This window comes from Acromyrmex echinatior, chromosome 12 (genome assembly GCF_024713525.1).
Source record: "Acromyrmex echinatior isolate Ae372 chromosome 12, ASM2471352v2, whole genome shotgun sequence".
Lineage (NCBI taxonomy): Eukaryota > Metazoa > Arthropoda > Insecta > Hymenoptera > Formicidae > Acromyrmex > Acromyrmex echinatior.
Window position 1 is genome coordinate 10,973,908 of NC_141863.1, and position 27,115 is coordinate 11,001,022.

At 33.1% G+C, this 27,115-nt stretch overlaps 2 protein-coding genes and 1 pseudogene across 3 annotated transcripts in view; 1 reads left to right on the plus strand and 2 right to left on the minus strand.

The window, feature by feature from the left end:
• Positions 1–27,115, minus strand: part of LOC147907886 (uncharacterized) — a 94,888-nt gene that overhangs the window by 59,245 nt on the left and 8,528 nt on the right. Inside the window, exons 1-3 of one of the 2 annotated variants that reach the window (XM_087411966.1) lie at positions 11,483–11,661; positions 9,104–9,223; positions 8,869–8,986 (exon numbers count right to left, since the gene is read on the minus strand). In XM_087411966.1, coding sequence (XP_087268092.1) covers positions 8,869–8,986; positions 9,104–9,187 — 202 coding nt within the window. In that variant the 5' untranslated portion in view covers positions 9,188–9,223; positions 11,483–11,661. Of the gene's footprint in view, positions 1–8,868; positions 8,987–9,103; positions 9,224–11,482; positions 11,662–27,115 lie in introns of those variants that run through there. The other variant, XM_087411965.1, reaches the window with a different exon arrangement.
• Positions 2,891–4,958, plus strand: LOC147907887 (uncharacterized; annotated as a pseudogene).
• On the minus strand, positions 5,065–8,830 carry LOC147907888 (uncharacterized). The gene is made up of 2 exons (XM_087411967.1): positions 8,741–8,830; positions 5,065–8,660 (listed from the first exon to the last, which is right to left on the minus strand). The coding sequence occupies exon 2, from the start codon at positions 7,016–7,018 to the stop codon at positions 6,236–6,238; it is 783 nt and encodes a 260-aa protein (XP_087268093.1). The 5' UTR covers positions 7,019–8,660; positions 8,741–8,830; the 3' UTR covers positions 5,065–6,235.

Consider the following 27,115-nt stretch of genomic DNA (forward strand, 5'->3'; position numbering starts at 1 on the left):
CTACCTATTGGACTCAGGCTTATGGTAATGGATCCACGTTTCATCCATCGTCGCAAAACGTTGAAAAAAGTCCGCTCGATTACGCTGCAACAACGCCAAACTGACCGTTGAATCATCAACGCGCTGCTGTTTTTGGTCGATGGTCAGCAAACGCGGCACCCATCGTGCCGATAGCTTTTTCATCTCCAAAACATCGTGCAAAATGTATCCCGCCCGTTCTTTTTGAGATGCCCACGGCCTCAGTTAACTCGCGCAACTTTACTTTACGATCACTCAAAATGATTCGATGCACTTGCTTTGCGATTTCCGCATTCGTAGCCTCTTTTGGCCTTCCAGAGCGAAGTGCGTCTTCGGTGCTTGTACGACCCATTTTAAATTCACTAAACCACCGATAAACTGTTGTTCTCAAAGAAGCAGATTTGGTATAACATTTCTGCAACCATTTCAATGTTCAGATTTCGATTGTTCAGAAGTTTTTCCCATCAAAAACCAATGTTTGATCAAGATGCGATATTCCTGTTTTTCCATTTTTTTTATGGAGGTGAAAGTAACGCCACTTAAACGACTGTAGCTTGTAAACGAATGAACGAAATGTCATGAAACTTCATACATAAACTAGTGACAGATGAATCTCTTGAAATGAATCATGTTCATTTTCTAGTGGCACCACCTATTGAAAAATCCCGGAACTTTTCAGCCCATGTAGTATAATTGTAATTATAATGTATGAAATATATTTAGGAACGATATAACTAATTTACCGTTGTATCGATTTTGTTGGAAAATTTATGATTGATCAAAATAATGAAACAGAACCATATTGCAACATTTTAATTAATCTTATTATAATAATAAATGATTATCGTTATTAAGCAATAATTTGATATTATAGTAGGGAACATATACCGTGCAAACGTTCAAAGAAATGAAGTATTTATTTTTATCCAAGGGATAAGTCGATCAACAATGTTGGTCTTTTATATCTTTAAAAAGATATAATGTTTTTACATTAAAGATATGCGAACGAATTCTTTGCAACTAGGATAACTTAGATACCGATGGTGTACGTCTGTATGGAAACATATTATTCGTTATAACATTACTCTGAAAAACTAACACTATATTTGTAAAGATACATAAAATTTCACATTGAATACACTGCCTAAACTCATTTTTGAAAGGAGGATGCGGAGAATTTTTAACTATCAAAAATTTGTTAAATTGCTAGCCAATTTAACTCGTGATATTACTGCGGTTGTTTAGTAGAGTTAGCGTTTTCAAGACCGAAAAATCATTTCGGCGCGCGTTTCTGGAAACTACATACGTAGTATATAAATTCACACAAGAATCATACAAGCATTTAAGATCCAGCTAGTTTAAGGCTTTGATTTCTATAGTTTAAGATAAGTAAAATTCCACATTGAATACACTATCCGAAAGAAAAAAATAAATAAATAAAAAAATAAAAAAAAATGATATATAAAAATAATGAAATAGAAAACGCATGAACGAAAGAGGGCTCTAATACATCAATCGCTCAGTGAATAGTTACTGCCGCAGTCATCGCATCCAAAACCATTTGTGAGGATATTATACTTTAAACGTTAAACAAGAATTATATGTTTATGTTACTCTGTGTGAAATTAATAAACAATATTGCTCATCGATGATGCATTTCAATATAAAAAACTTGGATTTCGAAACGTGCTTACTCGCAGTAATACATAGTGTACCAAGCATAAGACATAGCAGATATATAAACATTTCAATGTGTGATTCGAAATTTAATGATTATGTAAATTTAAATCTTCCTAACATGTCATTGTACGATTCATGGTATTACTGATGAAACATACAGCGAAGCTCATCCACACATAGACATTGTGAAACATACATTACTTCAATGTCATAAGTGTAATTATGATATCTATATTAAAATAAAGTCGCACATAGAGGCGAAATTGAAATAATTTGCTTGATGCGAAAATAATAATTTTCAATGATAACTTGAATGTTGCTGGAAATGTGAAATGATGAGCACTAATTAATGAGACTTAATGGCGACATTACTGATTCAGTCAGTTGACTCACTACATATGCTATGAATTCAGTGGAATGCGAAGCTTCTGAAAATTTGTGATGGAGATCACTATTTAAAAAAAGAAACTTATGATTCATAAATTTTATTACATCATTCGTTCTATGGACCACTTCTATTACATAGAGCAGATTACTTTTACTGTATCAGAGATATACTACCCTTGAAAACGTCTTACGCTATAAATTATTCCAATTCAACAGGATGAGGCATGCGAAAGATAATAAGGTCATTCAATTTTTATAAAATTTTGATTATACATTTTATACGTTATGTATTTTTCTAAGATCTATTTACATGTTTTCTATTTTCTACAGCGCATCTTCTCATACATCTTCGAAACCTCGTTACATATCTTAACTTGATGAGGAGATATGCATTGACATTGACAGTGTATAAGTTCTTGGACATCGGGATCGTCGTGGGACCTGCGTCTCATGTAGAAATTGCGATCTACGACAATCGAGGCAATCGCATAATCCTGCCTCATGCTACGTGGAAGGCGTTTATCGAGAGACATGCAGATATTGAGCGATTAATGTCCCATAATTAATTGTCCCATCATCATCATTACCGATTCAAGATCTGAATGTAGAACTTGTTAAAGTATGTGATACAAAAAACGTAAAATTATCATTGTATACATGAAATCAACAACTATATTCTTCTTTGAGCTCGAGCAATGTGTCGAGCATGTGTACTATAAACTAAGTCGATATACGCTCGGTGTTAGTGAAAAATTCAAATATTTTGTATCGTTTTTAAGATAAAATTGTATTACTAATAAACGCGATGCTGCAAATACTTTGCACAAAATTTATAATAAAAATTCTATATAATAATAAATTAGAAACACAGATAATTCATGAGCCCAAAGTTGGATGGACCACGCGTGATTAAAAGTCGAGTTGAGTATAAATAAAATTAAAAATAAGTATAAGGAATTTAGTGCTAGAAGCTACAAAAGTTTTGATGTAAATAAATTTATACTAGACTAGTAGAGGATAAACTAAGAATAGATCAAGATATAGATGTCAGTATGAGAGTGGAAATACTTGTAAATAGTATGGTAGATACGTTAGATGTTACAGCACCGAAGAAAAAATTTAGAATACCGAAAGCATGGGAAGGGAAAAAGTGGTACTCAGACGAAATAAGAAAAGCGGCGGATAAAAGAGATAAAACGTACAGGAAAGCATTGTATGATGATACGAAATTGGACGCAGTTTAAAATCGAAATATAGTAGTAAGATTAATTAAGCAAAAGAAGAAAGAATATTGTGAGAATATGATTAATTCTAATATTAAGAGAGTGTGATAATCCCACATCCATGTGGAAAGCCTTGAAAGTAATAATTAGGGACGAGCCAGTAGAAAATAGAAAATATAGATTTTGAAAATTTAGGCGACACTGATGAGTGCAGTATAGCTGATAAGTGTATAATGAATATTATATTCAAAGTATTAATAGTATAATACAATCTATAAATGTAGATAGCCTAGGCGACGTAGGTAAGAAAGTTATATATGTTATAGAAAATAAAGGAACTATGGAAAATTTTGAGATGGTCAGATTAGAACAGTTAAAGAAATTAGTGATGGGATTGCCAAATAAGAAGTGTACAGAAGAGGAAATAAATAACGATATATTAAAGGCATCTTTTTCTGTAGTAAAAGAAATATTTATAGATATAATAAATGATTCTTTGAAGGAGGGTGCTTTCCGGAAAATTGGAAAACTTCTACGGTAATACCGATTCCAAAGATAGGAAAAGCAAAAAAAGCAAGTGATTATAGACCTATTAATATATTACCTATTAATATATTTGTATGAAAGAATGTTAGAATTAGTAATAAAAGAACAGCTAGAAATATATTTGGAAAATAACGGTATTATAATAGAACATCAGTCAGGATTTAGAAAAAATTATTCGAAACTATCAATTCAAACTATCAATGACGAATGGAAATTGATCGAAGCGGAAAAAAATTGGTAACTGTAATTTTCAAGAGAGTGGATCTCAAGAGAACGTTCGAAACGATAGATAGGAAAATATTGTTAGAAAAGTTATACCGATATATGGCTTTAGGAGTAGAGTTTTAGAATGGTTCAAATATTTAAATAATAAAAAACAGAAGATGCAATATAATCAGAAATAGTCTAGGTCAATGACAACAGAATATGGAGTATCACAAGGATCAGTGCTGGGACCTTTGTTATTTATATAATATATATAAATGATATAATCAAAATCTGTTGTCTTCTCAGAAAGATGCAATATAAAGATGTTCGCAGATGATACACTTATTGTTATACGTAAATGGAATGCGGATTTAGTAAAGTAGTGCGGATTTAGAGATAAAAATGAACAGGGCATTCAATATAATCGAATACTAGATAAACAAGAACAAATTGAAAATAAATGTAGAAAAAACAAAATATATGATAGTTAGAAGTGTAGAAAAGAAAGGTAATATTACATTAAAATGTTTGGATGGATCTGAGATAGAGTATATAGAAAAAAAAATATTTAAGCATAATTATTGATGATAGAATTAATTTTGGGAACCATTGTAATTATATGTTAAAAAATAGGTAAAAAAACAAATTTTTTAAATAAAATTGCTCGAAAAAGTATATTTTATGAAGAAGTGAAAAGATATAACGCCTTACCGGTGAATATTAAAGATGCCAAAGACTTGTAACGTTTAAGAGATTGTTAAAAACACATGTTTAAAATGCAAACTAAAATTGTATCGCAAATAACTGAGAAAACTAGTAATAAAGATCAATCTCCCCCTCTCTCTCTCCCTCTCCTCTTTCCATCTTTCTTCCCGTCTCACCCTCTCTCTCTCTCTATTCCCCTCTCTCCCCCTTTCCCTCCCTCTCCCCTTTTCCCTCCCTCTCTCCCCTTCCCTCTCTCTCTCCCTCTTCCCCCCCTCTCTCTCTTACCATTCCGTGTTCGGCAGCAACGCGACGCACAATATAACGCAAAAATATTCAATCCGCGACTATTAGTCATTCTTAACATGAAAATTTGTAACATCTCTGATGACAGCGGTGGGATAGTAACGAGAACCGCTGCATCCTAACACAGTAATTCGTAAACGCGAAAATATCTAAATTCGTTACAAGACGTAACAGTATGATAAAATATTTTTGCATCTGAGAAGAAGATACAACGGAAGCGACAACGCGACGGGAAAGATGACGAAACATAGAGGAAGAGAAATAATAAATATGCAATAAGTATATGCAAGTCTCTGTTACCGATGTATTTTTGGGGAGGGCGGCAGCTGGCGGCAGCGGCGGGTGACGAAAAAAATACGGAACGCATAGCGGCATGTTTATGTAATTAATCGATTTGGGTCCTATGTTTATGTAAACAGCGATGCCGGTGACCGGGGACCTTCCCCGCGCTGCCCACTCCTCCGCGCCTACAAGTATCCCCGCGCATTCCCCCGCGCCTACAAATACTCCTCGCGCATCTCGCTCCACTCTAGCTCAATGACTTAAAACCGGCCTATTATAATTACTGTGATCACATTTATTAATAATGCTCTTAATAATGCTCTCAGATGTCAGTTCTATGGGAACATTAGTAAAGACATAATAACACAAATAAAGTCTTTTTACAGTTCTTATGTAAGCTTTTGCAATTTCTTATGTAAGATCGTTCTCGGAAAGTTTCATGCCTGTTGTGTGTAAACTAAATTACAAATTAGCTTATTCCCAAACAATCTGAAATATTACATAAAAAGAGGCAAAGAGCAACTGGATACATTTTCCCATAAAGATGTAGTTTATAAAATTTCTTGCGACGATTATGACGTTATTGCTCAGACGAAGAAGTAATTAAAAACGAGAGTACAAGAACATGTGTCTGATTTAAAAAAAAAAAAGGATCTCCACCTGTCATTACAAACTACCGTATAAATTGCAATCACAATTTTAATTGGAACGACGTTAGAATTTTAGACGGTAAACCTTCCTATAATAATCGTTTGATATCAGAAATGATTTACATAAAGAAGTAAAGACAAGGCTTGAATAGGGCTGTGGCGGCTACAAGCGCTAACACAACACCTAATCGGCGTACACACAACGAGCGCGTGAGTGCGCTAAGAGGAACTTTCTCACAAGCGTTCGCAAGACGCGAACCGCAAGTATCGCGATAGAGAAGATTGGCGAAACAACTGCAGATCTGCACGCGAGAAAAACCCAGCAGGCCATATAAGCAGGCCACGGAACCGAGGAGCGACACCGCATAGCTCACGGTCCATCCGAAAGGAAATTCGCATGAGTAACCACGCCAAGCTCTGGCTGACCAGGCCAGTCAAGATGCCCATCAGCAAGGTGAGCAGAGAAGCGGCCACCGAAAAGGGATAGCGACAGCAGTCCAACAGCCACGACGACTCCGAGAGCAGCAGCAACAGAGAAGGCGCCGCAGGGACAAATAACAGTGGAGCCGCCAAGGTTAACGCCATCCAGCTCAACCAACGGCCATCAGCGTAAGTGGAAAACGCGGGACTACGCCTACTAGCGCCAGGGACGTGGACACTCCATCCGCTGGACATCTCGAGGCGCCTGCTGTGGACAAGCCTCCTGGAAGTCCTCATCAGTGTGGGACAGCCGATACCAGTGCAAGACCTCACCAACGCTGATAGAGATACCGTCGGAAGTGTCGCCGCTATCGCCAACGCCGCCTGCGGCCCGCCTGCCGACAATACCATAGAAGGCGACAGCAGAGACACCACCAGTGAGACGGATTGGAGGACACCATCGCCGATAAGTCCACGGGAGCAGTCCCCGCATACGCCGCCAGGAACACCGCCGGCGCTGTGGAAATGCGTCTCCCTTATACTGCCACTGGTGAACGAAAACAATAACCAGCTAGTACCTCCGCTGAAGTGGAGCATACCTTTCGTCAGCTACCGCGAACGTATCCCTGGTTGACACAAACCAAACGACCCTTTTCAAGGCCACACATGTACGCCACGCCGCCTTTATCAGGCATTGTAAATAACTGTAAATATACCTTGTACATATCATACAACTCTGTGCCGTCTCTTTCTTCTTCGTACCGACTCCTGAGCCGTCCAACGCATGTGAGCAGTAGAGGCTAACAGCGACTGCAAACCGGTAGAAATACCGCCAAAAGGCAAAATGATACGGAATCTCTTCACGAATCTACATATATACTTATACAATCTTTTTCCCCTTCCTAATTACTTATTTTTTTCCCTTTCTTAGTTTACCCTTTCCCTAACGTACTTTTTCCCTAAAATAACTTGGTTCCTGTTCTCTGCTCCTTGTTATAATATCGTTACAATATAAAACAGTTGATTATATTAAGATAACATCTATTATAGCAATTTTGCTTTGTATTCTAATAATCTTTTACACTCTGATTGATTTTAATTATTTCAATATTGTTATAATCTTTTACACTCTAACTGATTTTAACATTAACATTTGTTTTTACTTAAAATCGCATTATATTTTTACAATTAATTTACACTTTTATTATATTTGTATTATTTATTTTGCTCTTATGGTTTCTACTATTTCTTCACATTTTATGAGATTTTGTATTTCTATTATTTCTTCATATATTAACAGATTTAATATTTCACGGTTTTTTATCTATTATGACATTCTACAACAATTTTATAAGATCTAATGTAATGGTAACTTTTGTGATTAATCACATGTATTTATCGAGCATTTCATTTTTTAAAAGCAATTATATGGACTCGAAATATGCCATCGTTTTATTACATCAAAAATATAAATATAAAATTGTATATTGTTCCGTTTATTATATTTTTATATAATAGTTAATCGTCAATAATTTTATTATATTTACAACTGATTGATTAAATGTTTAACATTGATAATGATTCGATAGTTCGTAACGTTTGTCTTTGTAATGCTTATCACTTGTAATTTTATGTTAATATATACTTTTAGTACTGAACTCATTGTATTTGGCTCGTAATTTTATTGCTTGAGCCATATTATATTATGTACTTTAATTTATATGTATTTAAAAAATTTTTTAGATTCATTTATGATAAAAAACTATAACAATTAAAAATATTTCTTAATTTTTTGTTTCTGGCCAAAATTATAGCCGTTTAGATGTATATAAAATCATAATGTTGTGGCGAGGTGTCAAACTAATGTTTATGATTTTATTATTTATAATACTTTTCTTCACATAAAAAATATTTACAAGTACGTACAAGATTTGTTGTACAAAGATTGTATTCTACAATATTTATAATATTAAAACATGCCAAAAGTTTTAAAATAAATATTAGTCTTCCTTTTGAAAAATAATTACAAAAAATTACCATTATTTTGGTCACCTAATGTAGGAGACCCCCCTTAAAGTTAAACTATTAGCTAAATATTTTTGTCATATTTTGTTCATATATTTATGTTTGCCACTAAAAATATACACGTTATAATAACTTTCTATATTTACAAAATAAGTACTAGTTTATCTTTTTCCACGTATTTATCAATTCAATCGATAGTAAAATGGAGATGTATCTATAACATGAGAGAAAAATGCCCTGAAACGTTTGTTTAATATAAATCATATCTCTAATTGTATTGTAAGACATGCATACCTAAAGTTGTTTAGAATATGTAAAATGATTAAATGATTAAAAATATTTATTTAATTTTGAAAATTGTAATCCATTCCATTTTGCAATGAGTATTGAATATCAAGAGATACAAATTTTTATGGTCTTACAGATCATTATGGCCGATATACGTTTCATGTTGTTTCCATACTTTTTTATTATAGCTATTTCATTCTCATCTTCTAGCTCATCACATATATGCTGAAGTTCTTCCAAGGATTGCTTTATCTATTTTGTAAAAATTATTTTTTTTTATATTTTCGTTATAAATATAAACAATACCTTTATACAATTATACAATTTACATTAAAAAATATTAATCAAATATAGCAATAGTCAACTTACAATCTGAGTGTTATTTCGGAACGAGTTTTGATTAACCATACACATGATAGCAATTAATGCAACTGAAAGAACTTTAATTGCCATATCGAGAGTGCATTCAGCAGATAAAAACACTGCAAACTAAAATCAATAAATTTATTTAAATATTCAGAGTAAACCTATGAATTTTAATGAAGCAATTATTTGTTAGATTTACTTATAACGAATTCAATTGGACGCACTCATTGTGCACATTAAAGCCGTCGTACACAGGTGACATAAATGTATGTTCAACATAAATATATAATTCAATATAAATAACGGATTAAACTGCCAAATCTTCTATTTATTTTCTTGCAATGGAAATGTTTATATCATGCATTTAGTCCGAGACCTATAGGCTCAATTTCCATATACTACTCAAGCTCGATTTTGAAATTTTACAAAAATGTGGTATTAACTAAATGCCATCAAATCCATAAATGCGGAAACACTTAGTTTTCAAAATATTCAAATTTGTGATTTAATTAACATTTTGGGTAAACTTCCGAAAACATCGTACCTCCGATTTTCATAAATTTTGGAGAAACACTCTAGACGACGTTAAATGAATGTCCTTAAATGAAGTTTCACCGATACAAAAATTCAATGCCAAAATGTTTAGACAAAGTTATGTATCGCTGGAATGGAGTTTCCTTGTTTAAGGGGAGCACAACTTTCATCTGAAGCGACTCTCACTCCATACAGCAAATTAATATTAAATCAATATCTCAGAAATGTTAATTGGCAACATTGTAAACATTGCGAAATACAGATCCATTGAAGAAAGGTCTAATGTCCGTTGAATTGCAATGTCTGTGAGACATAAAAAATGTTTCTCATATTAATTAATTCAATTTTATTATTAAAATATTATTAAAATATTATTGATTAACATATTTCAGAACATACATGACAAAATTATAATTGAAAAAAAAAATGCTTTTCTCTCATTTGGGAAATTTAATTTCCTTAGTTTCCTAAGCGGTCACCCATCCAATTTTGTATGCTATATGCCAACAATGCTTAACCTTTGCAATTATACCGAAATCTGCAACTTCGATGATCCACGAACACTAAATGTTAGTAAATGTATAATGATGATGTATAGATATGTAGAAAACCATAAATCAACATTGCGCATCGGATCAGACAACACAAACAATATCATAAGTGCAAACATTCTGCATGCGCGACCGATTCTCGCGATATAAACATATATCGTTTAGAAATACATTTCATTAAAAAATCAATTAAGTAATTAATTAATAATTATTAAGTTTAAATTTTCTATGTACATGACATTTTATTTTTATGCATTTTTTACAAAATAAAATAGGTTCGATATATAATTTAATTCAATATCATTTCAATATTACAGCAACGTTAATAATCAATGTAGAAAAATCAATATAATACAACATTGACAAAACATTGATATTTCAACATTCAACATTGCACCATCTCAGCAACATTCTTTCAACGTTCTATGCTGTATGGGCCACGTCCTCCCTACTTGGGAGCGCACGACTTTTCACATTATATCATGCAAAGCGAGATCTACCCCCACCTCCCTCAGTTAAGGGAAAATACAGCTGAAATATGTACCTTGTGTTCGAAAATTACATATTATTCATAAAAATTGTTTTGTTCATAATTTTTTATGAATAACGAGTGACGGAAAAGATTAGTGACCTTCACCTCTTTGAGGATCAAGATCAAGATCAAGATCAGTTGGAGATCATTTGGGGCTAACTGTATAAAGTTTTACCAAATGTTAAGACGATTAAATAAATTTTGAATATTTTAAAAATTAAGCATTTCCGCAAGTTCGTATTTATGGATTTGACTATCTTTAGTTAGTACTACATATATGTAAAATTTCATCGAAATCGGACTTGGGTATACGGAAGTCTTACAATCTATATCTTATATGTGATCTAAACGCGATAAGTACGATGGTAAACAATTGAGAAACAACGCGACCTTGTTTGAATCACGTCTCTTTTTCACGATTCCTCATTTATCACAGGCCGCATGATCAAACGAAATATAACGCGTCTAAATGATAGTAGGCTAAAATCGGACTAGACGCCTATGGAGTGTAAATACGTATTGATAGCTACTAACTCGTTGTTCGCTTGGAAAAAAATGTTTTATATATAATTATTTAAAAGTATATAAATTATGTATATTATTATATAAAATGTCTATATATGGACATATTTCAAAAAAACGAATAATCAGAGTTGGGTTCTTGAGATATTAAAAAAAAAAAATAAAAACAATGGACAATTAAGAGTCTTAATATGTAGTAATTGTGGTGCGATTATATTATTAACATATGTTTTCAAACCTTACATAATTGAATGTTTCGGTTCAATTCGAGCCATCTTCAGTAGTTTTGTATAATTAAAATTCTTGATACCATCAGGTAATCGTAAGAAGAAGTAATAGAAGTGCAGCATGGAACTCTGTCAGCTTATCAAATCTGGGGCGTGTAACTGTCAGCACTTATAAGAGATGTTTCACGATTGTCTAGAACTAATTTGATTCTCCATGAAATATATTGTTAAACAAACGGCTTCCGAACAAATCAAATTTGAACAATGAAGGAGTAGAAAAGCCAACGCAGGGTGACAATACAATAAATATATTAATTTACTTTACATATATCTTAATAAACGTTTCAATGAATATATCTATTCATTCTCAGTATCGCAAATCAAACATATTAATCATTATTTACAAAATTGTCTATAAAATATTTATAATAATATAAATTCCCGTCTCGAAAAGATTCTTTTTTCTTTTTATTTCATTATAATACAGCGTCGTTGAATGCAAAAATTATTGTTACTTAATTTGAAATCATATCAGTATGATTATTATAAATATTTCGAAGACAACAATTTTATAAGTAACGAATTAATGACGGTTTCAAGCGGTAACAAATGATGACTATTTTTTCGTTATCACCTCCCGGATTAATAGATCTACATGATTTAACCATTTAGTTGAAGGTCTATTTTAGGTTAAGATATAGATTTGGGTATGGGTCAAGTCCCATGGTGTAAATTAAGCTATTGTTAGGAAAAATGTGTATTTTATAATTCGAAATATTTGCATTTGACTTTAATACTAAAATAAAATCAGTATACCACTACCACAGTATATACAGTAGCGCAACTCTCCTGATTTTATGTTGGCCAAAATGGAATGCGCATACATGAAATAAATAAGTTGCCTCGTCTCTTCCTCCATTTTTTATTGCTCTCTTTCTTTCTCTTTCTCTCTCTCTATTTAAATAAGCGTTTTAATATTCCACTTAAACATTTGTCTTTCAAGCATACATGATTCAGAGTGGAAATTTAGAGGGAAGTATTACGTATATTGTTCATTTAGTGAAATGTTGTGTGAGAAATCTCGAGAGATTGATCTAATTTTTGTGAAAAAGTGATAAAGTGAAAAAATAAATAAAAATAACATAGAAAACCGAGCAAGATTTCTTTTTATTTATTGTATTTTAAATTTATTTTTTGGATATACAGGGTGCATTACCAAAATCCGGACAATTTCTTTAAACAAAATATTTTTAATAAAAAATTAAATATTATAAAAAACAAACCTTTTACATGGCATTTGGGGAATCCCTGTATAGCACAATTATTCGATATATCCCTCATTAGCTTGAATGACGGCTTCTATTCTCGGTTCGCACGTATGCTGTAATGTAGCTCTGTCTATGCCGACGAATGCTGCCTCAAGTGGTCCTTAATGACGTCACATTGGGATGCCGAGACTTGTTTGTGACCCTTTCAACTACGCTCCGTATGTAGTAGTCCAAGGGATTTAAATCTGGGCTGTTGGGAGGCCAGAATTCCTTAGACCAAAACATATCGACGTTGTCTAAGAGCCAATTTTGAATTAAATGACTCGTGCCGGTGCACCGGCTGAAAAACATATGGCCTTCCGTCACAGTTTCCATCCACGGCTTCATTACATCCATCAGAACGCGCAACAATTGCCCTGGATCATCCGAAATTAGTGCTTAAACCTTTTCAACGACTGCGGGAGTCCTCGCGGTGCGTTCTTTCGAATGACTCTTCCTCGCTGACATACTGGAACCTTCGTTGGACTATTCTAAAGCCGTATATTTTGCTATAACATCATAAATGGTTGATCTCGGGTATCCAAAGAACAGAATTGTTTCCGTTGCTGAGCCCAGCGAAGAATGATTCCTTCGATGATTGTGGCTCTTCGATTATACTTCGTATTTGGTTTCAACATCGCGACCATTTTGAGAATACGATTGTTTACTAGAAATATCAAGCTTTCTCGGACGCTAACAACAACCTCTGGCGGATGCACAATATAGCGGAAAATTTAAATTGAAATTTGTCCGGATTTTGGTGACACATTCTGTATATGTACATAAATTTCTTCCATATCAGCTTTCTCATAATATAATATTTTCATAGATATATAATTACATAATATTTCTTTATACATATATAAAATACATTTTTAAGTTAACTTAATATTTTTCATAATTTTTCTATATTTTTTCTTTATTTTTTGTAATATATTTACAATTTATTTTTATTAATTTTTATAAAGTTTAAATTATTTTATTGTAATAATAGGTTTATTTGTATCGCATGCTCTAATATACTCCAATATGCTCCTATAATAACTTTTACTCATTTCAACGCATTCGTTAGATTGCGATGATAATAAATCTAGTGAGCTTAGCGAAAAATTTTAACAGAGAAAAAAAGATGAAAAGAGAAAGAAGTTTAGATGGTAACGCTAGGTAACTTACTTATTTCACACACTCCATTTTGACCAACACTAGCATCGAAGATGCCGACAGAAATATGTGCTACTGTATATACTGTGCCATCGCTTTAATATGCACCAGTGCGCACAACTACGCCCAATTGAATTCAACATAAGTTGCATAAGCTGCATTCCGTTATTCACTTCATATAATGAAAATCTATAATTCATGTTACATATTATAGATTTTCATTACTTACACAATTAATAACAGAATGCAGCCTTATAAAATGCCTAAACAATCGTTTCCCGTGTTTAATAAAGTAATAATTTATAATATTTTTATTATATGTGCACTGCGTTAAACACATATTCACACACACGCGCGCGTGCGCGCACACCGAAAGATATATTGAGATTTATAAAAAAAAGCAGTATTATTTTAAAACGAAGTATTATTTTATTAATAATACAAATTTCTTTAATATATATAATAAAAAGATAGTCACAATACTATTTTTTTATAACATTTGCATATCAAACAATGATTAAACTCTTAAGTTTCTTCTGTGATGTATTTACTTCAAATGAGTTACTTCCAAATAAAAATTATACTTCATTAAAAATTAATAGAAATGATTTGAATTTATAGTGCACACAGCGTCAATGCCTAAGCATCTGAATTTGTAGGAATATCAAGCGTGTTCAAGACGCGAGTTTCTTTCTACATATTTATGCATTATGACTAATGGTTATTCGAAAAATGTAATGTAAACTTAAAATTGAATTAAATTAAATTAAACATAATGAAACCTTAATAATTTATAAATAATTTAATAATTTATAAATAAAATCGCTCATAGACACAACTCTGGTGAAAATTTTTCTCAGAACTTTCATATAATTTTCAGAATTTTTCTGTATGATTCTATAACTTTCTCGCATTTTTTATATGAATTGGAACACTTCTCAGAAATATCCGGAAAGTCTACATTTTATCTCAGAATTTTTCGTATGTTAATAAAATATTCTAAGATTTCTAAGATATGTTCTTAATATAATTCCTGACAAAATGTTATAAAATCTAATAAAGTTAAAAATATTTTTAAAAAATTAAAGAATAAGAAATCTCAAAATATTTTAAAATTTACAAAAAATTCTAAGAGAAGATTTAAACTTTTCTAATATTTCTGAAAAATGTTTCAATTCGTATAAAAGTTATGAGAAAAATTTTCACCAGAGAACATTTTGCAATTTTTTCTCAAAAGAGAACAATGATAATGTAAACTTAAAATTGAACTAAATTAAACTAAACATAAACTTAATAAACATAAGCTTAATAATTTAATAATAATTTAATAATTTATAAATGAAATTGCTGTTAGGCATAACATTCCGCAATTTTTTCTCATTTCTTCAAACTTTATTTTTTATAAAAGAACGATGCGAAAATTGTCTTTTTAGTTCTTTTTTCCGTATATACAAATAGAGACGGGAGAACAAACATGTATATTGACATATACCCTTGAAAACCGCCAGCAAAATTAAATTAGGCAGGTAATTAATTATTTATTTTGAGTATTAAAACGATACTTTTAATACTTAAAATAAATCATTGATCACTGGCCACAATTTAATATTGAGGAAGATATTATTACGGAATTATATTATAGAATTATTATTGTACATAAATATATTTTTTTATAAATAAATCTAAATTCAGAAGACACAGACAGAATAATTAGTTTACATGACATGGGACACACGAGGACAGAAATTGCACAAATAATCAACTGCAATAGGAATACCATTTCGTTATTAATAAGGAAATATGAAGAAAGAGGAATGGAGAATTTAAAAGATCACAGGAAAAATAATCATCGCCCATAAAGAACGACATCGAAACAAAATTAGGAAATTGTCGGAGACATCGATGAACATCCCTTTGAAGTAGCTGCTACCGTTTTTTTACGCAACAGAGTTTTGAATATCTCTGTAAGCACAGTCAGACGTAGTTTAGTTGCTGCAAATGTCCATGCACGTCTCTCGCAGCAAAAAAAATTGAATTAAAATTACAACATCGAAATCGGAGATTACAATTTGCAAGAGAATATTTGGACACACCCCAAGAGTAGTGGAACAGTATAATTTGGATGAATAAAAATTTTTTTCATCTGCAGAAGATGAATGACATCTTTTATGGCGAACCGATGGAGAATGTTTAAATCCAAAATACTTCATTAAATTAAATCCAAAATTCTTTCATCAGGATATAGAGAAAGGATTTCGATGGGATTTTGGGAAAGCATCGAATAGACTGATATAGTAGAAATAACACCAAGAATGGTTGCCGAAGAATATGTGGAAATCCAATGAAAAGTATTAAAACTCGGTATTAGACGTGTTTATCCAGAACAGTATCCGGTTGTAAAAAAAATGCACGATAGTAGTACCGTCCAAATCAAACATCCAGATTAGTTCAAGCATGGTTTGACATAAATTCGGATATTCAGCAAATTCCATGACCGACAAAATCCCCAGATTTAAATCCGATGGAAAACGTATGGGCTCACATGAAATCGTCGTTGGTATCTGGCCAGTTACGAACGAGAGAAGCATTGAGGAATCATGTTCATCAAATTTTTTTTTCAGTTAGCTTTATGATGAAATTACATCAAAAATTTAGTAAATTCAATAGAAAGACGGCTGCAATTAGATATATATAATGATGGATACTGGGGGGATACCATATTGATTAGTAGTATATTTATATGAAATTAAAATAAAAATAGATGATAAGATGATTATTATTAATATTTTGTATTATTTTGTTTGACAGAAATACATTATGGATAGATGTTGCAGAATAATGAACTTGGATATAGATATTTGATATTAATAAGCAGTGATCAATGTTGGAACGTCTAGGTAAAAATATCTAGATGCAGTATCTAAATACTTTAGCTGTACCGAAGTGCATTACCTAGATCCTTATAGGCGGAAATATCTGTATCGTATTTATTTTTGGATATTTTGGATATTATTTTGGTATTTTTTAAGTTTTTAGATACATAGGTACTTATATATTTCATTTTGTGTTATATTAAAAACTTAATTTTTTATTACTATATCTACTATAAATCATCTTTACTATACTATATTATAAATAATCAAGAGTACTTTAATGTTGTGAAGAAAAACAATTTTTCTAATTTTTTTTGTTTAACAATTATTAACAAAAAAATTTTTTTAAATTTTTTCTTCATATCATTGAAGTACTCTTGAAAACAACTTTTGTTTAAAAAGGGTGTCACTTCTTAAACATAATTTAGGGCACGTATAAAAAAAAACGTTTCTTAGATTTTTGTGTTTAACAATATATTTCATGGAGAATCAAATCGATTTCGGACAGTTGTGAAATTTCCCTTGTGAGTCGAAAAGTCCTTTATCACTGTGCAATTTTTGCAATATTTTAGGAGATATTTCTCGGACACCAACAACAATCTCTGACGGACACACAATATAGCGGGTCCGCAAATCAATTTTGTTGTCACATATTTGCCGATTACTAGTTACAGGTACTGGTGGCTTGTTAAATTAATAAAATCCTTCCTCTTATTGTCAGTGTAAAATGGACTAAACTAAGTTGAAAAATCTTTTATCATTTTGCAATTTTTGCAATACTTTAGGAGATATTAATTTCATCATAAAGATCATCACATAAGCACGTCCGTGCGGATTACCGCCTATCAGTTGCAGTCGATTATCGCGCGAGGACTACTTGGTAAGCGCGCGTTAAGCGCCATAACTCAAGCAGCGCGCCTACCCAAGCAGTCACTATCGCTTACCAAGTAGTCCTCGCGCGATAATCGACTGCAACTGATAGGCGGTAATCCGCACGGACGTGCTTATGTGATGATCTTTATGATGAAATTAATATCTCCTAAAGTATTGCAAAAATTGCAAAATGATAAAAGATTTTTCAACTTAGTTTAGTCCATTTTACACTGACAATAAGAGGAAGGATTTTATTAATTTAACAAGCCACCAGTACCTGTAACTAGTAATCGGCAAATATGTGACAACAAAATTGATTTGCGGACCCGCTATATTGTGTGTCCGTCAGAGATTGTTGTTGGTGTCCGAGAAATATCTCCTAAAATATTGCAAAAATTGCACAGTGATAAAGGACTTTTCGACTCACAAGGGAAATTTCACAACTGTCCGAAATCGATTTGATTCTCCATGAAATATATTGTTAAACACAAAAATCTAAGAAACGTTTTTTTTTATACGTGCCCTAAATTATGTTTAAGAAGTGACACCCTTTTTAAACAAAAGTTGTTTTCAAGAGTACTTCAATGATATGAAGAAAAAATTTAAAAAATTTTTTGTTAATAATTGTTAAACAAAAAAAATTAGAAAAATTGTTTTTCTTCACAACATTAAAGTACTCTTGATTATTTATAATATAGTATAGTAAAGATGATTTATAGTAGATATAGTAATAAAAAATTAAGTTTTTAATATAACACAAAATGAAATATATAAGTACCTATGTATCTAAAAACTTAAAAAATACCAAAATAATATCCAAAATATCCAAAAATAAATACGATACAGATATTTCCGCCTATAAGGATCTAGGTAATGCACTTCGGTACAGCTAAAGTATTTAGATACTGCATCTAGATATTTTTACCTAGACGTTCCAACATTGATCACTGCTTATTAATATCAAATATCTATATCCAAGTTCATTATTCTGCAACATCTATCCATAATGTATTTCTGTCAAACAAAATAATACAAAATATTAATAATAATCATCTTATCATCTATTTTTATTTTAATTTCATATAAATATACTACTAATCAATATGGTATCCCCCCAGTATCCATCATTATATATATCTAATTGCAGCCGTCTTTCTATTGAATTTACTAAATTTTTGATGTAATTTCATCATAAAGCTAACTGAAAAAAAAATTTGATGAACATGATTCCTCAATGCTTCTCTCGTTCGTAACTGGCCAGATACCAACGACGATTTCATGTGAGCCCATACGTTTTCCATCGGATTTAAATCTGGGGATTTTGTCGGTCATGGAATTTGCTGAATATCCGAATTTATGTCAAACCATGCTTGAACTAATCTGGATGTTTGATTTGGACGGTACTACTATCGTGCATTTTTTTTACAACCGGATACTGTTCTGGATAAACACGTCTAATACCGAGTTTTAATACTTTTCATTGGATTTCCACATATTCTTCGGCAACCATTCTTGGTGTTATTTCTACTATATCAGTCTATTCGATGCTTTCCCAAAATCCCATCGAAATCCTTTCTCTATATCCTGATGAAAGAATTTTGGATTTAATTTAATGAAGTATTTTGGATTTAAACATTCTCCATCGGTTCGCCATAAAAGATGTCATTCATCTTCTGCAGATGAAAAAAATTTTTATTCATCCAAATTATACTGTTCCACTACTCTTGGGGTGTGTCCAAATATTCTCTTGCAAATTGTAATCTCCGATTTCGATGTTGTAATTTTAATTCAATTTTTTTTGCTGCGAGAGACGTGCATGGACATTTGCAGCAACTAAACTACGTCTGACTGTGCTTACAGAGATATTCAAAACTCTGTTGCGTAAAAAAACGGTAGCAGCTACTTCAAAGGGATGTTCATCGATGTCTCCGACAATTTCCTAATTTTGTTTCGATGTCGTTCTTTATGGGCGATGATTATTTTTCCTGTGATCTTTTAAATTCTCCATTCCTCTTTCTTCATATTTCCTTATTAATAACGAAATGGTATTCCTATTGCAGTTGATTATTTGTGCAATTTCTGTCCTCGTGTGTCCCATGTCATGTAAACTAATTATTCTGTCTGTGTCTTCTGAATTTAGATTTATTTATAAAAAAATATATTTATGTACAATAATAATTCTATAATATAATTCCGTAATAATATCTTCCTCAATATTAAATTGTGGCCAGTGATCAATGATTTATTTTAAGTATTAAAAGTATCGTTTTAATACTCAAAATAAATAATTAATTACCTGCCTAATTTAATTTTGCTGGCGGTTTTCAAGGGTATATGTCAATATACATGTTTGTTCTCCCGTCTCTATTTGTATATACGGAAAAAAGAACTAAAAAGACAATTTTCGCATCGTTCTTTTATAAAAAATAAAGTTTGAAGAAATGAGAAAAAATTGCGGAATGTTATGCCTAACAGCAATTTCATTTATAAATTATTAAATTATTATTAAATTATTAAGCTTATGTTTATTAAGTTTATGTTTAGTTTAATTTAGTTCAATTTTAAGTTTACATTATCATTGTTCTCTTTTGAGAAAAAATTGCAAAATGTTCTCTGGTGAAAATTTTTCTCATAACTTTTATACGAATTGAAACATTTTTCAGAAATATTAGAAAAGTTTAAATCTTCTCTTAGAATTTTTTGTAAATTTTAAAATATTTTGAGATTTCTTATTCTTTAATTTTTTAAAAATATTTTTAACTTTATTAGATTTTATAACATTTTGTCAGGAATTATATTAAGAACATATCTTAGAAATCTTAGAATATTTTATTAACATACGAAAAATTCTGAGATAAAATGTAGACTTTCCGGATATTTCTGAGAAGTGTTCCAATTCATATAAAAAATGCGAGAAAGTTATAGAATCATGCAGAAAAATTCTGAAAATTATATGAAAGTTCTGAGAAAAATTTTCACCAGAGTTGTGTCTATGAGCGATTTTATTTATAAATTATTAAATTATTTATAAATTATTAAGGTTTCATTATGTTTAATTTAATTTAATTCAATTTTAAGTTTACATTACATTTTTCGAATAATCATTAGTAATAATGCATAAATATATGGAAAGAAATGCGCGTTTTGAACATGCATTAATACTCCTGCAAATTCAGATGCCTGACATCTTGTGTATATACAAAATTTAAAAATAGATGAGCAAAATTTAAAAGCTAAATACATAATTTTTTTTGGGAGCTCTAAAACATTTTGTTAGAAATTGCTGTATTCGTAACTTTCAAAATTGTTTAAATTTAAATGATTCAAATCAAATTTGTTGAGAAGTATACTACATTATTAAATAAAAACTACTGCTATTTGTTAACTATAATGAATATCAAAATTTCAATGCACAAATTCAAAACCTAATCTTTACGCGAGTTGATTTGAATAGGAATATTTTCATCTCATTACGCCTATGTATTAGCGTATTCGTTAATATGCACATACGGATGGAATAATGTATTTAAAAGTATATGTATGTAAATTTGTATGTACGCGTATATTATAAAAAATAAATGAGTAGGTCCATATATGTATATTTCAAGAAATACTTAATATAAAAAATATTTAATAATACAATTCGAATGGCATCGCACGCACGCACGCACAACACATACAATGAAAACGTTACAAAATATTTGAACGTTGTTAAGATGTATGCATCGTAAAAAACTATTGCAAGAATTGTTTTAATGAAAACATTGTTTTAATTAAAAAACTATCTTAAATAAAAATAAGTTTGAAGATAAAAAAAATGGATAATAGTAAAGAATATCGTACAAAAATCTCTTAAAATTATTAATAAATAAAAGTTACGTTAAAAAAAAATGTATATCCATCACAAATTTGTTTCTTTAATTAATGTGAATATTAAAAATGTCAAACACAATAAAAGTGTAAAATAATTATGCATTATAACATAATTACGTGTCTGACATTCAAAATTATAATATTATAAATCCTTTATAAAAGATAAAGAAAAACAAAGTTTTAAATATGTACATACGTTCTCTATACGGAAGGATGTCAAATACTAGTGTCGATTTATAATTATCAATAAGATTAATGCAATTATTTTATTTGTATTTTATTGTAATTGTACACTAACAAGTACAAAACTTCAAAAATAGTTTCAGCATTTTATGCAATTACATATAATTATACTATGCGAATTTTTATACAAATTTTAAATTATATGAATTGATTTAAAAATCGTGACGTACAAAACTTGGTGCGTCCGGATGTATTGAAACCCTCCTCGTGGCACGCCATCTTGTCGCGGGGGCTACCCGTTCCTCGCGGGCATGGCCACCAAAAGTATTGGTGAGGCAGCCGCCCGAGAATGTCAGTGCAGGGATCCTAAGAGTCATACGGGCTTCTCCGTAGATAGGGAAGACCCGTATACAAGGAAAACTGTAAACCCGGAAGGAAAATTATACATCCAATTAAGGGAGCAGCTTGTAAAATAGTCGCCAATTTCTCTGTAATGGAACAAACTGTCACTACAATCTTATGGCTGTAAAGAATATTCGGAGCTCCCAGACGGATCGAGAGGGGGGGGAGGCCAGGGTCTCCCCCCTGCCGTCCGTGGAAAGCGGGAATCTAAAAGTACCGATCCCTTCTGCAGTGTACTCCGCGAGTCTCAGGGTAGTGTCTGCAATGACTGCCAAGTCGACGACGGTTACCAGGCGGTTTTATACCAGAGGCCGAGAAAACTTCCTTCGTTGTGTGGAAAATTTACGATACGGCTCTTGCAACGAAGGCCGAGAGATTGTGGACCAAGCAGCTGAAAAGAGATCATTGAATCATTCTTGATCCGGTGATTAAACTTCTTAAAGTCTCAACAAGAAAGGCCAACAAGAGGGCGAAAGACCTGATCCTCGAGTAACAGCCTACGTGCTGTGGCGACCAAAGAATTGGGGATCACCACCAAATTGATAAAAAAATCGCGAAATATCAAAGGCGGCATCGTGGATCTTTGAATCGCGGAAGGATCTTTGAATCGCATATTCAAAGATCACGGCGGTTTTAAACATCATTGTGGATAGGGCTGAGGGGAGCGCAGCTAAGTTTGTTGTGGACACTGTCTGGAACTTTGAGTAGAGAATCCATCCTTCAGCGGCGAGAACAAAGAGATCGCTTATTTACGGAAACGAAACAAGTAGCTGTAAAGAGACTTGGAAACGAACAGGCTGCAGCTGTCTCGTCTCTGTCATCCTCGAACAAAAGAGCATCACGGTGAAGATCAAGGTTTGGATTGCTCGAATGGAATTGATTCTCCACCAGTGCCGCAAAGACAACCCTCGTCTAGAACAGAGTTAAGAGGGACGGATCGCGCTCCTCTATTATTACGCGATCCTCTGCAGTGAAAATCCCTTGGACTTTGCGACTCCGGGCAGAACCTCTATCCCAGCCGACGGAAAAAGAAAAAGGGACACTGGTGGTTATCACGGAGGAGGACCTAAGGATGCCATATTTCAAGCCCCCTCTGTAGTTTTCAAACAGCTGAACCCTCTAGCAGAAGAGTGTACAAATCTCTTTTCGAATAAGGGGGACAAAGGAAGTGGTGGGGAGTGCAGTAGAGTCCGCGAGGGGAATCGATCGCACGCATTCTCGAGAGACTTTTTTCGCGGATATTGGAGGACATGGGATACATTCTCTGGGCGACCTATTTAGCTTGCCTCCTCTCCGCTACCATAACGAGGGATGCTTCACCTGCAACTTTTTTTTCTAAAAAGAAGAAGAAGAAGAAGAAAAAAGGGATGGCGCCAACATTGCCCCAATATCGGATCAATCGAATGGTCCAGACAAGACCATTCAAGAAGACCAGACAAGAGGCCCCAAGACCAGAAAAATTGGATCTGATCGGTCCAGTTACAACGGCAGATGGCTGCCGCAAACGACGTGACCTGAGCGCTCGTCACGTCCCGGTCCGTGAAAAGGATGGCTGCCAGGGCCAGTAATAACTAAGCAAGCTAACTTGCCAAAGCCTCAGTTTTAGTTTGCTGGAGCTGGAAAATTCGAGAAAGTTAATTCTACTCTCCCTACGAAAAGGGGTGACTGCGGCAGTAAAAGAATGGCCGAGAGGAAAAATGTTTCCTAAATCCATCGATATGCCTTCATCCCTGTACGGCCACGACATTTGGCAGCTATCACGCTGACTTGCTCGAACCAGCAGGAATACCAACGTAGTAAGACACTTGCGGATCAATATCAACCTGGAAAAAATCGAGACTCAAAAGGGCGATTACTGGTGCCTTCATTTGGGAGGGCTATAATCCCGATAACAAGGAGAAGACGGACGTTTTCATGGATAAACTACGGTCCCTGTTCGCAGTCAGAGAAAACCTGAAGATCCCCTGACCGTCGAAAATGGTCGAATTTCGAACTCGACAATGCGATCTCCAGGAAGGAATCTTAGCGGTGGCACGTGTTGGAAAGTGCTCGCGCGACGACGATAAAGTGGGGAAGATTAAGATATCCCCAGTAGGTTGAGCACCTGTTGGTATGATCCCTATGGTGTCCGTTAAGAGAATAGCAGATGCGATCCGCATTAAGATCGGATGGTCTTTCTGTCGCGTGATATTGCTGCCGATCAGAAGCCTCCAATGTTATTGATATTTGAAAACTGGTCACGTGAGGCAGCAGTGTTATAATCAGCTGGCTCGGTCGAACTGCTGTTACAGATGCGGCAAGACCAGCCACCTGGCAAAGGATTGCGCTGATAAGGTTCAATGTCCGGTCTATAAAAGTTTTGGACAACAGACTGGCCATAAGATAGGAGGCTTCAGCTTCGAAGAAGGGGAAAGGAAATTTAGGAGGTGAGAACACAAGCTCCCTATCCGCTTCAGCAAGACCTCAGGAAGAGAACAACCCCTCTCAACAACAGGAGTGGATAAATGTGGAGTCCGGCGCGTGAGTCTTGTCTACAAAGTTAATGATATGCAGTCTCCTCCAAATGAACCTTAATCATTCGCGCGCGGCACAGGATATGTTAGTCCAATACCTTGCCGAATATGGGAGGGGAAGGCCTAGAGAGCCTCACAGAGAGAAAGTGGCAAATTGCATCACATGACCTGATTTTCTTTGATTGGACCTGGGCATCAAAGTTCTATAGTGCATAGAGCCATAATGAAGATATATCATTCCAGTATTTAGGTTAGACGACTGCAAAAGTAATATCGCAGTACGCAGTGTGCTGTAATTACCTTCTCCATTTTACAATTGATAAGGTCTTTGCAAATGATACATATTATTAATTTTGGAAGTATATACTTTCCTCTATTGTACATATATACATAAAATGAAATTACAAATTTTTACATTTTAGATATCTGAACAGAATTTGTACATGTTATAAAATGCCTGCCAGGTACAGTGCTCTAAGATGTACAATAAAGAAGGATATTGCTGTACAAGAAGGATATTTACCCAAAATTCTAAATTGAGTCTAAAATGAAATGATGCTGCCGGAATTTCTGATTGGAAACCTTCAAAATCAACTATACTGTGAGAGATCAATACCGAAGCGTACATACAAATTTTTCATAATAACTTCCGTTACCAACAAAAATAACATCAATTATAATTTCTCACGATATCAATATATACATATATATATATATATATATATATATATATATATATTAAATTCAATGTAATGCGAGTGTATGTAACGGTTATCTAATTGCCTAAAAAATTATAACATATTAATGTTACATTAATGATAGTTGGTAGATATTTTTCTCTAACGTGTATCTATATGCTGTCGGAATGAATGGAATTCTGATGGAAATGAACCTAAAAAGTAAGTACACGCTAGAGAAAAACTCTACTGTACTAATTATCATTAATATAACATCAATATGTTAGAATTTTTCACGCAACTACGTAATCATTACATACATCGCATTATATTAAATTTAATATATTGATATTGAGTAAGAAATTATAACATTGATGTTATTTTTGTGATGTTTGCGGGAGTTATATTATAAAATATTTGTACGCACATTTCGATATTAACCTCAGTAGAATTGATTTTGAAGGTTTCCAATCAGAAATTCCGACAGCATCAATCATTTTTTTCTTTTGGATCATGTTCAAATGTTATGCAATATCCTTCTTTATTTGAGTTTGTGCATGAGTTTGTCTTGGAATACTGCATCTAGCAGGCATTTTATTATATATACAAATCCTGTATATATTCAAATATCTAAAATGTAAAAATTCGTAGTTTTATTTCATGTATATATTAAGTGTATAACTTTGCATCGGCCGTTTTTTTTCCGAAATTCGAGACTTTATTATAAAAAACTGGTTATACATTTATGATTCAAAGTATTGTCCATCGTTGGCCACTACTTTATTCCATCTTTCGGGCAGGGTACGAATCCCGCGTCGAAAAAACTGGTCATCTTTGGAGGAGATCCAATTTTTTATTTCTTCATAAGACCGGAAATGCTGATCAGCCAGGCCGTGTGCCATTGATCGAAATAAGTGATAGTCAGAGGGAGCAACGTCTGGAGAATACGGCGGATAGGGTAGAACTTCTCATTTCAACGTTTCCAAGTATATCTTGACCACTTTCGCAACATGGGATCGCCATGGCATTGTCATGCTGCAAAATCACTTTATCGTGTCTCTCGTTATATTGCGGCCGTTTGTCTTTCAATGCTCGGCTCAAATGCATCAATTGCGTTCGATACCGATCGCCTGTGATTGTTTCAGTCGGTTTTAAGTTCATAATACATTACGCCGAGCTGGTCCCACCAAATACAGAGCATCACCTTGGAGCCGTGAATATTCGATTTGGCCGTCGACGTGGAAGCATGGCCGGGGACTCACCATGATTTTCTGCATTTGAGGTTATCGTAATGAATCCATTTTTCATCTCCAGTCACAATGCACAGAAATCCCTTCCGTTTTTGCCTTTCAAGCAGCTGTTCACAAGCAAACAAACGCCATTCAACATCTCTCGACTTCAACTCGTATGGTACCTAATTTCCTTGCTTCTGAATCATTCCCATGGCTTTGAGGCGTTTTGAAATGGGTGATTGAGTCACTCCCAATGATCGTGCCAATTCTTTTTGATTTTAACACGAGTCTTGATCAAGTAATGCTTCGAAAATCTTCTCTCTTTCACCGCTATGCCGGTCTTCGACATTAAAATCACCATTCTTGAAGCGTTGAAACCACTCACGACACGTTCTTTCACTAATAGTGGCCTCACCATAAGTATTTGAGAGCATTCGATGAAAGCCTCAGCCGCAGATTTCTTCATATTGAAGCAGAAAATTAAAACCTCCCGCAAATGACGAGAATTTGGCTCGTAAACTGACATTTTCAATCGAGAATAACTTTATGATGCAA